The 13,684-nt window shown below is 38.7% G+C and overlaps 1 protein-coding gene across 7 annotated transcripts; it reads left to right on the top strand.

Moving 5' to 3' along the window:
- The first annotated feature begins 556 nt into the window (after positions 1 to 556).
- On the top strand, positions 557 to 13,221 carry LOC131236902 (uncharacterized). Of its 7 annotated transcripts, XM_058234427.1 has the most exons (8): positions 557 to 718; positions 846 to 977; positions 5,654 to 5,852; positions 7,458 to 7,556; positions 7,683 to 7,785; positions 8,301 to 8,466; positions 12,804 to 12,880; positions 13,002 to 13,221. In XM_058234427.1, the coding sequence occupies exons 3-7, from the start codon at positions 5,811 to 5,813 to the stop codon at positions 12,868 to 12,870; spliced, it is 477 nt and encodes a 158-aa protein (XP_058090410.1). In that variant the 5' UTR covers positions 557 to 718; positions 846 to 977; positions 5,654 to 5,810; the 3' UTR covers positions 12,871 to 12,880; positions 13,002 to 13,221. The 7 variants fall into 7 exon arrangements, with proteins under 7 accessions (XP_058090410.1, XP_058090414.1, XP_058090409.1 ...); XM_058234431.1 differs by lacking the exon at positions 5,654 to 5,852 and adding an exon at positions 2,275 to 2,371 and having other exon boundaries at positions 560 to 718; positions 12,804 to 13,221; XM_058234426.1 differs by having other exon boundaries at positions 561 to 718; positions 12,804 to 13,221.
- The last annotated feature ends 463 nt before the right edge of the window (positions 13,222 to 13,684 follow it).

Genomic DNA, 13,684 nt, shown 5'->3' with positions numbered 1-13,684 from the left:
TGTAGATATATGTATGTGATTGAAATAAGTCTCTAAAACGGTGATTTCGAAGTGTGACCGTATTACCTTACCTAACCGTCCCATCCCCATAACTTCCTAGGAAATGCTTTCACAGGAAATACACGGCTATGGGGTTTCATTTTCACCGAATGTACTAAAAGATAGTAAAATTCAAGAGTAACACTGTGGAACCGGCGTAAAATCATGCTTATAACCGTAAATTCGTGTGGTTTGGCCCACATGAGTCTTATCATTTTACGGGATTAACTCAATGTCGGATGAGTAGATGGGATGGCATATAAACACGATGGTGGAGCTATAAGCAAGGGGGAGGATTTTAATGGTTGAACTTCTCATCTCAACCGTTTCCCATGGTGTATCATACCTGAGTGTTGAATCAGCCTGATATTTTGGTTCTAACACAAACAAAGGCCAATTCACCTGATGAACGGTGTGGATCTCATCCACATGAAGTCTCTCTGTCCACGTCAGCGATAGTAACGCCCTAATATCTCTACGGAACTCACACGACGTGTTTTCGTTATAAAAACCCTTCCCGAGGATTATAGAAACGGTTTCTCTGCTTCTCCTCAAAAACTCGTAAGCCATCGTTTCTCTCGCCCCAGAATCGTTCAGACCTAATAGAAACTCGGAAAATTCAAAGAAAGAGAAAAAGATTGATAAAACGGAAACTTGAAGAAAATCAAATTCACATTCGGTAAGAAAGATGAGTTCATGTGAAGATTTGAAAAGAAAATCAAAATTTATTCCATAACTGCCCCTTCTCAAGTTTCTTTTTCCCGATCGCTGAATGATTTTCTAACTCTTTCTTCCATTCCATTCAGAAATTTCATATACGAATCAGAGTCAGAATCGAATCGCAGCAGTAGGTGAAAAAACAATCTCTCCTTCATGAGATTTTGTTCACATTTCGGAGAGATTTTTTGCGCCCGTAAACGATCGCTCCCTCAACAAAGGTACCTTTTCTACCTGGAATTAATATTTTTTGGAGAAAAAAAATTACAGATGTATATTCATTCACAGAGAAGGGTATCGAATTAAAAGAGAAACATTTTTTTTTTCAAGGTTTCTCTGATTGTGAGTAATTAATGAAAATTTCCTTGTAGAAATAAAAGATCCTTATACGAAGCTGTTTATTATTATTATTTTTTTCATTTTTTATTTGAGTGTCTGTAATGGCTGGTTGAAAGCTCCGAATCCCGCTGTATTGAAATCTCTTTGATATTTTGATGGAAATCTCGGATCTTTTTCCATGTCTTTGATGGAGATTCGTAAACCTCCCGTTCTTTGGGTTGAAATCTCTCGTTCTCTCGTCTTTTTATCTAATTTTAGAAAGAAAAAAAAAAATTCTTCGAAGCCGCAGATTGGACTTTATTTCAGAAATGCGAGTATGAGATCATTTTCCGATTCTGACTCAGCCACATTTCGATCATTTATTCTTTTTATTTGTTTTTGTTTCTGGAGATCTGAATTTGATTCTTGCGCACCTTCAGAAGCACGATCTCTGTTTTTCGATGCGAGTCACGGTCTTCTAGGCCGCGGACTACTAAAGCGAATTTGTAGCCCGCTATTTGGGCCATGTCTATGGATAGGTGGGACCCTCCGCCCTTCCTATTCGTTGAATAGATAACATCATATAACGATCTATATATCTACGCTTTACATTAAGCCCATTTTTTCTGATATTACTATCATCTTCACTAAAAATAGAGCCGTCCTTGGCCTATCAACGGTGGGCCCTACCTCCTAAAGTGGGTCTAACAATAATCCTCGTGGTCCAGCTGTGGTGGACTACGATTTCAGTTTGGTAGTCCTGAGTATTACCTGGCTTTTACCTTCTTTAAATACTACTGCAAAAGATCCAGTGCGTCCAGAGCAATGCAAGGTATAATGCTCTTTAGTTGCACAAGGATGCTGGACATTTTTATCATTCGATCTGGACTGTCCAATTTCTCTAGCTCAAATTTCATGGGCGATCGTGCTAAAGTAGTTATCTGATGATCAGATCCATCCGAATTCCGGCCTTCTTTCTTAAATACATCCATTTCCAAGATTGACAGTTCAAATTATTTATAGGATTTATTTTTCCATGAACAATTCTGACTGTCGCTTGTATAAGCAACTGATCAGATGGTTAACATGGTCAGATAATCCGTTTGCGCGAACGGACGGTATAGATCAATTAAGCGGACGGTCCACATGTGCCACGGAATTAAATCAGCATCTGATAATTTCATAATCCCAATATGGCAGGATTTGTAGAGCCTAGCATGTGGATTCAGATGGCCGTGGAATTGAAGAAGGAGAGATTATTACTTTAGAAGAAGAAATGGACGAGGTTTTGACACATGCAAGTTATGATGCTCTGTTGAAAATCTGTCATCCAGCACTGCACTAATTTGGCACGTACGAGTCAGCATCCATGATCTGACGATCATCGTGTGAGTCCCACCACAATATATACCACTGTCCTGTCCGATTGGACTGAATAGCATTTCCTATTCGGTGGGTCACCAATAATCTTTCCACCATTCATTTGTAGGTCATGGATATATGGCTGAGATCGTGTGTCCAATGGCCCTTTTCTACCGTGAGTATCCATACTGGTGGGACTGAACTGATGGATGATCCAGATTTCGGACCGTTTGATATTTTTCGTGGAAGCTCCTAGTAAGGAGTACCAATAAGCAGTGTACGGAATGCATAATTCCTTTTTTTTTCTCAGAAATGATCCCAACCGGCCAATTTGCGTCTCCATCTCGTTGGTTCGATTCCTGTCGTGTTATCTTATAAACCTTAGCAGTTGGAGTCCGTCCGACATTAAAAAAATCATTAATTTGTGAAGATTTGTATGATACTCTGGTGGCGATGAGGCTTGATACGCAGGCACTCAGAAATTGTATGCGTTTGAATATATTAACCCAAATAAAACCGACTATATCGTACAGTCCACTGTCGCCAATTCCCAATCCGAAGATCATAGTGGTTGAACTGTCCAAACCGATGATTTTGGACACCTGTTCGTCGAAATAGGACCGTTGGATATTTTCATTTGTAATGTCTAATAACTCCCCATCAATCCAATAGTCTGATGATCAATTAAGCTTAATTTTTAGTTCATGATACGTTAATGCGAGGTACCATATGGTTAAGTTAACTAATTATGTGCCACGTGTGCAGTTTTTAAGTGCCTGCATATCATCCATCACACTTCGTCAGATTATCAAAGTTTTCCACCGCATGCCTTCAATTTTCATTTTTTTCGTAATTCAAATAGTACAGTCGTTTTTATTGAGCCTTTATTAAAGATCAGATACGGCCACGGGATCATAAGTTACGAAACAGTTATTTCTTGCCATCGTCATACATATGTAGAATATCCTGTCCATTGGAAAGATGGGCCAGGCCATGGTGATCACCTGATTTGAAAATAGGCCGATCCACACGTACAGTGGGACATAATATCAATTGCCCCTCTCAGCAGACAATGGTTTGACTAGTGTACTGGTGTGGCCCACCCAATAGTGGATTGGCCTGATTTTCGTGCCAAGTGATCATCGTGGTGCGGGCAACCTGCGTCTGCGATAGGAAATTCTATCTATGTTACACGTAGATGGAAAGAAAATGGCTGTACAGCTGGATCCGATCTCTCTGGAAAATTATAAAAACCACCCTCTATGTTTATAATAATTGTAAACACCCCCGTTTTATTTTTTTAAATTGCAAATGCCTTCCCTTTGCTAGATGTATTAAAGTAACTCACGCCAAATAACCCCAACATCCTCACCATGAGGGAGTTCTTTTTTCCATGTATATCTGTAAATGATATCTAACCAATCCATTAGGGTGACTCCACTATTGTTAGTCGTCCAAAGAATAGGCCAATCTAATAATCATGTTAGGTAGCCAAATAAAATAGTGAACAATCACCCAAAAACCTCCGAAATTCATATGGTGGGTTATTTTTTTGGGTGTCCCATTCTCATTGTGGAGTGACTATGGTGAATGGGTTAGATGGCATACGTGCACTATCGTGGGCCCACATGTCTAAATTGGTTGCCTATGAGAAACAGTATAATGGTTGGCTCAAAGATAATGATGTTAAAAGATGTTGCAAGGGAATCCGCAGTGGATGTGTTAAACAGATGGGAGGTGTTTACCATTGTTATGAGTCAGGGAAAGTGTTTGTAATTATCCCCTTTTGCCATGCTTGATCATTTCTCTGTTTAAAACCACTTTCATTGATAAAGGACCATTTCTTTAGACTTTTAGTAATCTAAAACCGTACAAAGCTAATATTGTATACTGGAAAAAGAGGAGGGGGTGTAGATATCAATGTCATTGAGTTCTTATGATACTCAGGCAGGGTTATGATGCTTTACACTAAGGCACTCGGATATTGTACACCTGTTACACATTAACTCAAACTAAACCAATGGAACTATGGAATCCACTGTTCCTGAGTCAGGGTCCTAAAATCAAGTTGTTTTTTATTTTATTTTTATTTTTTTAGTCATTGTGATTCATTGACATTTTGTTGTTGTAGTAGGCCATTGGGTATTTTTCATTTTAACCATCTAATAAATGTCGACCATTCAGATTATCAGATGTTCGCAATTCTTCACTCCCCATACATATAAACTAGAAACCATAATTTGGACAGTTTAAGTTGACTTACTTATATGCTACGTTGTCACCTATAACTAATGTGTAAGTGCCTACGGATCATGTGTTCCCACCCAGAGTATCAGATTCTTCCTCTCTTGCATGCGTCCACTGTTGTCATCATCAGCACATAGATGTATCTCTACTCTATATAACCACGAAGAACCAAGGTCAATTTTTCCTGTGCAATTAGTTCTAGGAGAGCAATGGTCTTTGAGTTTCTGCAAGACATGTTTATAAATGCATGGCTTGCATTTTCCCCTTTCCTCCCTGCTCATGCATGAGTTACCTGCTCTCACCTCTTTTTGCGTTTCTTTGTATTTGTGTGTAGGCCACACATGAGCCCATCCAACAAAGGTTGTGGGGCCCACTTTGATGAGTGATGACTATGTAGCATCCATCTGTGTATCTTTTGTGCGGCATCATGTTAGGGTGGCAAATAAGAGGCAGGTCTAAAACTCTAGTGGGCCAGATAACAGGAAAAAGTGTGGATGGGTCCTTACTAGTGGTGACCTTCTCTCTTGGGTCCCTATTCATGGCTAAGTGGTAGACTAGTAAGTGTTTCAACACAGAGGTCATGGGTTTGAGACCCATTGTGGCGTGTGGAAATATTTTTTTAAAAATAAAATAAAATAATAAAATAATAATAATAATAATAAAAACTCTCGCTATTCCTTCCTCGTAGTTTTGTCTTTTTCTAATTTTTATTCCACCCCCTTCCAAAGTATCTTTTCTCCCATTATCTCCTTTACCATTTGTTTATTGGCCATAGATCGTAACTTTAGCTATTCTAATTATGAAGAATTTGTGGAAGCTACATCATCTGTGTATCTCATCAGATAAATGGTTGGATCACCAACATTACCACAGATTCAACTGAATTAGTTAAGATGTATCCTAATAACTGTGCACCTCACTGTAGCATACTTCTTATACTTACCATCCCCATTTGGTGTGGCCGCTGCAGCTGGGAGCACGCGACCTGAAAAGAACAAGACTAGCATATGTGCCATGCTGCGGAGCCCATGTGCAGTTAAAAAGTTGAGCGCACTGAACCCGACACCAACCACTCTGGGCTGGATTTGGACCGAGGTCAAGCCCCTTCATTAGGTGGGCCTCACCACATGTGTACCATAGCTCAAAAATCAGACATGACTGGTCATTATGTAAGTGTATAAGAATTGGCTATTGATCCAAACTAATGCTGCCACCAGATGTCCTTAAATGCTTTATTTTGATGACACATTGGAGCGGTCCACCTCACAAATGACCTGGATCTCACACTCACATGCTGCATTGGCACGTGAGGGGAGATGAGGATTCCAGATCCAACACTCCACGATAACAGGGCTCACTAATCTAAATGAGTGGAGCATTCACCAAAAGCAACAATTGATAGAAAAATTAGGCAGTTTGGTTGGTGGCAGCATTCAAGGATCAAATGGCCTCTAAATTAATCAAGTTGAAAATTCTAATTAAGAGGGTGGGGTCGTTCGGGAAAAATTCGGCATGCAAGAGGGGTTATTTTATACTCTGGCAGGTGATGGTTGATACGCATGCACACAGAAATTGTATAGACACCATACACATACTCCAAATTAAATTAAACTCTCCAAATAGTGGAACCCACTATATATGGCGGTTGGCTCCAAAATCAGATTTGATTGCATGACTTGAAGGACGTTTGATGATTTTGGACTGTAAACTAGTTTCAGTTTTAATAATCCATTAGAAGTCCACCAATCATCATAGGATCATATCGTATGTTGTGTGCACAATTTCTGTGTTAATGTGTATTGAGCATCATGCCCAAGGTGTTCTATATTGGTAATGATAGCTGTAACAGCCACAGTCATTATCCTTGTGCCTGGGTGACAGCCATTAGCAGCCACGGTCATTACCGTTGTGCCCCGGTGACAGCCATTACAGACTTAACAAAAAAAAAAAAAAACACTCAATAAGCAAAAAACTATTTCAAGATCGTTGTGGGTCCGTTAGGAGGCTATTATGGACTGCTATAGGACGGGACCACTATAGGCAGATTTTTTATTTTTTTATTTATAATGGCCGTTTCTGCGCCATAATATATAAAAATTATGGCTATTACCGTGACAGCAGTTACGTAACTGTTTTTGTATACCATGACTACACCCTCACCTCTTATTGAAGGGCATTTGTTTGTTGAATTTGGGCCATGAAACTACTTCCATGTTATATGGACACTTTCTGTGCGCATGCATATAGAGCATCATGCCCTACCAGAGTATTGAAGTTTCCGTACTTGATTCTTTTAGCTCCATTAAAAAGAATGTTACTAACATTGAGATTAGTGATCAGACGGAATCAACTCACAACAGACTACAATGTCTGTCGATCATCAACATAAACTAATTACAAATTGTAATAAAGTACATCCAAACGCATATCTAAGCTGGTTGCTTCAAACATTCCAAATTTACAAAATAAATATTTTAGTCTCACATGTGAGGGTAGCTGCATACCTGTTTAGTGGAATCTTGAGGTTTATTTAGTTATGATTATTTTAATACTAAATACATATTAAAATTGAAATGTTTTGTCTTTGAATTCAACTAATCAAATGCTTTAAATCATATTAAAATCAATATTTGTCTTTGGATTTCATGGGAATTGCCTGGGGGATTTCTGTTTTATTTCCTTCTAAACGACGATGCATTGACCATTCTGGTGGATTTTCAATTAGTTTTTTCTCTTATAATGCATTTTGATGCTATTCATCTGATTTATTACAGACCCAATCTACAGCTATGGATAAAGCTGCTAATGTGATCCTAGATATTGAGAGCCTTGCACAGTCCTTGGATAAATGCTCAGGAAGTCCAAAACTCACTGTGAGTATTCTTCATTTCCTCTTTAACACTTAAAGGTAGGATGGTGTGTGTGTGTGTGTGTGTGTGTGTAAAAATTTAAAGCTCCTCTCAGATATCCTAACTCCCATTTTCTTTGTTGTTCTGTAGAGAGCTCTCTCTCGCAAGGGTTCTTGTCGAATTGATAGAAAGATCCCTGAAGAGCAAGAAACAGAAGAAGCGTCAAAGAAACTTGTTGTAAAAGGTAAGAGATGTAATGTTTTTTCCAACTTACTGTTGGTCAATTCTATAATTATGAGTGATTATTCATAACATACAAGGAGGATTGATCTCATACACCTCAATGGACAGTGAGTTACCTTGTACCCCTAGCTCATGTTCCAACATGCAAGTGTTTTTGACATCTGAGCTAGAAAGGTGTGCACCACCATGAAGATCCCAGGTACAAAAATCAGGCTGGTCCAATCATCAAGCGAATCACCCCACCCTGATGGATGGTCTAAACGAAACCTGCACACAGTCTGATTCATTTATATGCAGGTTGTCTGATTATTGGACCGAACTGTTATTTTTTGTACCTGGTGATCTTCATGGTGGGCCACCTTTTTCACAACTCAATCACACGTCGGCATAGGGGTGGACCATAGTTTTCTGTCAATGGAATTGTTTGTGATCGTTCATCATTTTTTAGCTCTTCCATCATTACATAGAAGCAAAGTAGGAAACCATTGTAAGCAACATATCTGACTCATTTAATATGTTACACAGTGGTGAGTTCACAGCTGGAGCCATTGATATCAAACAAACCTCTGGTCTTGGTCACCTCTTCATCAAATAGCACTGGTCTCTCTGATGGCAGTGACGGAAAAAGTAAGAGATTTAACCGATTCATAACTGTCCACCCAAAGGAGATCCTTCTCATCTTTGCCACACTGTAAGGATTCCTAAGCTTTTCTTGAACTGTTTTGCCAAACGACGTAAGATGAATTTTACCTATCAGTTACATAGAACTCCATGGTGGTATTAGCTGTTGCTTCAGATCTTGAACTATTCTCTTAGGAGGATATATTAGTTGAGTTAGATCCAACTATAGAGAGAGTTCTGATAAATGAACTGTTCCTGTTGATTGGTTGGAGCTCATATTCGTACTTTTGAATCTTGTTCTGCACTTGTAAAGTGATCAATATTTGATCACCAGATTTGTATTTGCATACTGCAGTTGTAAAGTTGTTCAGAATGATCACCCAAGATTTTAAGAGCCTTTTCCCTCAAGATATTATGCAGTGTTTGGCAACTTAGATTTTCATTTTGTACAAGTTGGGTCCATGGTTTTGTGATCCAAATTCGAGAATTTTGACATTATGGGTCCACTGTGGATGATCGACGCACCAAAAATCTCTTCAGATGGGAAAATCCTAACACTTTAATCAGAGGTTAGAAAATAGACAGGAAGCAAAGTACATTAATGAACCACGTTCAATGGTGAGGAAATGCCAATTTTGGGGATGTTGGTGTGTGGGCCACCTATGGTAAGCCCATCATATCAATGGTTTGGGTCACTGCTCCATTGGCCCCCCTGTACAAACTGAAAACTGTAGCATACTCTACAGACATTCAACCCAAGCATCATGTAGTTCCTCTTTTTCTTCTCTTTTGAAAAAGCACCGAAAAAAAAAAAGACAAAAAAAGAAAAAGATGAAATTATTGTTCTTGAATCATTCATCATCATTTCCTAACTGGATGATTGAACTTTTCTTTTTTCCTCGTCTTTCTTTGTTTGTTCTTTATGATTACTTACATTCATCTTCAAGATTATCATTGTAGTCATCTTTAGTTGTCTACTATTATGAAGAGAAAACTTAGTTCTTTGCTTCCTTAGAAAACAAATTTCAACAATTCTGTTAATCTTTTTTCTACTGAAATGCTTAGGCCTTGTTTGATAAATGCCTAAAAATGAGTAATCTCATTTTAGTTAACAGTAATTATGTATGAGACATCTTGATCTCTAATTCATAATTACTATTACCAAGAACTTATTATGTGTTAAATGTCAAAATCTCTTAACATTAATTGCTGGTAACTAAAATGAGATGAACTCATTTTTAGCTGTCTACCAAATAAAGCCAAAGGGAACGAGCCTACAGACGAACTTGTTGATACCTAAAATGATGAAAATGCAGCATCTGCAGGACCAAATTACACTTGACATGCTTTCATATAAAGAGCAGTTCTTGCATTCGGTAATGAACATTATATCGGTCACCGATTACGGCAGGAAAATCAGAAAATAATGTTTTTTTTTTTTTCTAGAAACATGTTGGCAGCCTAGGCAATAATTGAGCAACTGAGTTATTGTCTGGCACACAACCCTAGCAAAACAGGAATTCAGGGGTCATTTTGATGTAGTTAAAAAATCACTTCACATGAATTCTCACAAAAACTGTTTCATTCTATCGTGTTTGGGTAATGGTAATGTAGCAGGTGCATAGATAAAGAGGTGTAATCATCATCTTCTTCTTAAAAATAGTCCTTGAATTTACGGCTGTGGGAAACTATAATGCACACCGGACACTTGATCAAATCAGGGGTCATTTTGATGTAGTTAAAAAATCACTTCACATGAATTCTCTAATCCTATCCAAATTTGTAAACAACTCTTAGACAACTAAAACAAATACTTTGGACCACCATTGGACTCTTAAACCCCTAAAAATACCATAGAAATAGCGAAACACTTAACTTCTAAAAATAGTGACTTTTGACTAAAAACTCAAAATTATCCTCTAAAACAACCTTCGTTTTGAAAACTATTCAGGGTCAATTTTCTTTGACATGGATCGATGTGTAGAACTTATCAGTAGTTATTTGAAGATATTATACACACAAAATGGATAAGTGATCAAAAGGTTACGGCTGTGGGAAACTATAATGCACGCCGGACCCTTGATCAAACTTTCTAGCCTGATTCCTTTTGATCCTAACTGACCACATGATTGTCCTTGACTCTTTTTTTTTTTTTTTGTTACCTTGTTAGTACACAACACTGTCAGTTGACACTTCACTGTTAGCCACCCCCACTAGGTATCGATACCAAGACCTCAAGTGTTGAAACGAGGTATGATTGTCCTTGACTTCATCCTACATCAGGCCCTTCACTAGTAAAATTAAACTCCTCAAGTCTAGGACAGTAGTAGTCCATTGCAATAACTTGCCTAGTTTAACCCGACCGACCCGTGACCAACCCGACATTGGGTTGGGCTCAGGCAGGATATATCAGATCCGATCTCAAGCTTGGGCTATACGAACACCAACCCGATAAAACTTGAGTTGGGCTGGGGCAACCCGACCCAACCGAACCCAATCAATATATAAGTTACTTATAAATTATAATTGAGTGTAGATCATTTGTGTCGAAGGCACACTAGTGATGTCGGGTCTCATTTTTCCACGTCATTTCCAAGGACTCAAGCTAACAAGATATGCCGAATTTCTCTCTCCCAAATAGATTGCGTTCTATGCTACATGACTTTTAAAGTAATTGTCCTATATTTTAGCTTATTTTTTTAAGAAAAAAATGAAGTTCTTTATGATGAATAATCACATATATAATTAATAAAATCATAGATACAAAAAGTAAGTCCTATATTGAAATATAATAAACTAATGTAATAATGAAAATATTAGCATGTATACACCCGACCAACCCGACCGAGCCCACTTGGGTTGGGCTTGGGTTGAGAATTCCCAACCCGAGATTGGGTTGGGTTGGGTTAGGGTTGAGGTATAGGAACCTTGAGTTGGGTTAGGGTTGAGCACCAACCCGACCCAACCCGCCCGACTTTCAGCCCTAATAATCATTGCAATGACTTGCCTTTGTAGAACATTTTCTGTGTCTTACATTGGATTGAAATTTAATACTTATGATAGAACTTTAGAAAAGGAAACCTCACCTTTTGTTTCTATGCGTTCCTTCGCATCTGGTGCGTTGATTTCCATCTCTTTTACAACAATGGATTTGCGATATTAGATTGCCTCAATGTAGATTGTAGCTTTATTTGCTGCTCGACATCCATTAAATAAGATGTTAGCTTTGTTACTACCGACCCTTCATCTATACACTCTACTTGTTGCTTAGAAGGTAAAAGGGCGTTGATCTTTATTGTGATGACCGTAAGAATGCTCATCTTCTTGGTTATTGAGTTGACCTCAACCATTAATTCATTGATCCTTTTTAAAAAAAAAAAAAAAAATCCGTCCACCAACTAGTGTTTTGATGCAATTGGAACCTTTTTTAGATCGTCTGTCGATTCTTCAATTAATCAATTTGTGGATCCATCAAGCAAACCCGATAGTGGATTCGTCAAGAGGCACTCCATCTACATAGCTCCACTCTTCTTCTTTGATGGATTCTTCAAAAGACACTCTTTGATCTGCATAAGTCTACTCTTCTTCTTCAACATCTAATTGGTCGAACAATGCCTGGTAAAAAATTGATTGATCGTGAGCTCCTCCAATGGTCGTGGGTTGTTTATTGCTTTAAATACATTTGTGTTCTATGGCCTCAATCACCCAAGAAATCCTTGCTTGCAACTCCTAAATTGAACAATCGAATTCCTGATAAAAGGCCACAGACTCTGGCCTCATTAATGCTTGATTCCCCGGAACACCATTTGTAAGATTTTTGCCACCGAATCTTTTAATGAAAGCGATACCCCATGGAAAGACCTCCCTTTGATACCAACTAGTTTGGCAGCTCTAGACATATTATACGTACGAAACTCATAACCAACCACAAAGTTATGTCTGTCGGAAGTTATAATGTATACTAGACCCTTCATCAAACTTTCTAGCTTGGGTTTCGTTGTGTTGGAATTTCGTGGGCTTGCATAAAGAATCATTGCCCAGCTGGCCCACATGTTTTGAAATGCAAAGAAACCAGATTTCACTCCAAACGGCACCATAGCAATTCCTCTGTCATTATGGTCAATTCAAAATTCCTTCAGGAAATCTTCAATGTCAATGGCCAATTACTTTTTAAGAGTTGGTCTGGTCCTAACTAAAATGCCCATGATACCTACTTAGAGAAAGGACACATGGGAGTATTACAGTCATTCATGGTGGCGTTTTGGTGGATTTAGTCAATAGTGTAGCGCTCCTTTAGTGCAGTGGTAGGTTGCACTGATTTTGTCTGTTGGATGGGATAATTATAAATAGCTCACAAGATGCAAGGGTGGCCCACTTATAATTATACATTTGATGATTCCGATGCAGGTCCAGCATGGGGACGTTGATACTCATTTACTTCACTCTCTCCGTTAACAGAACAGGTGGCCCCTGAAAGGGTTAGGTAAGGAACAACAGCTGTTTATTACATGGGAAGGATATGAAGCGTTCTCTCTCTCTCTCTCTCTCTCTCTCTCTCTCTCTCTCTCTCTCTCTTTCTTCACCTTCTCTCTATATTTCAACGGGAGACAGCTTCTAAAAGCTTATGTATGGTCAATGCCAATATTAAGAAAATCTTCCTATCTCTGGTGACCAAAAGACACAGCCCAACTGTAAAAGACTCCTCCCCAGCAACTCCATAAAGAGCAGTGAAGGGGGAATCCATTTTTGTAATAATTCCATTAATTGGAGGCCATCATCCGCCACAAAAGTTTTGTATACAAAGCTTTGTAGGGTTGGGTCCTTACTCATGCCTCGGTGGTAGACTCACAAGAGTTTCAACATGAGGTCATGGGTTGTATATCCATGCAATCCATCCGTTTTTCCAGCTCATTTTAGGACATGGTCCCAAAGATTAAGAAGATCTAAATATTAGGTGGACCACACTTCAGAAAACAGTGGTTATTGAACACTCGCCATTAAAAACTTCCCATGGCCCATTTTAAGCAGATCTGTAATGTTTATTTTCCATCCAACCAGTTGGTAAGGTCAACCAGACCTGGATTAAGGGAAAATACAATGATCAGCTTGATCCAAAACTTTTGTTGCCTACGAGAATGCATTTAATGGTTCTTCATCACCTTTTCCAGTGGTGTAGTTCACCGGATATTTGAATCTGCTTAAACAATGAAATATAAAAACGGATGGGCTGCATGGATATACAACAAATTCATCAACGTGGCCCCACACGATTAGGATAACACTCGGGT

Source organism: Magnolia sinica, chromosome 2, assembly GCF_029962835.1.
Source record: "Magnolia sinica isolate HGM2019 chromosome 2, MsV1, whole genome shotgun sequence".
NCBI lineage: Eukaryota > Viridiplantae > Streptophyta > Magnoliopsida > Magnoliales > Magnoliaceae > Magnolia > Magnolia sinica.
The sequence above is the reverse complement of the archived record's forward strand: the minus strand, read 5'-3'. Positions and strand labels throughout refer to the sequence as shown.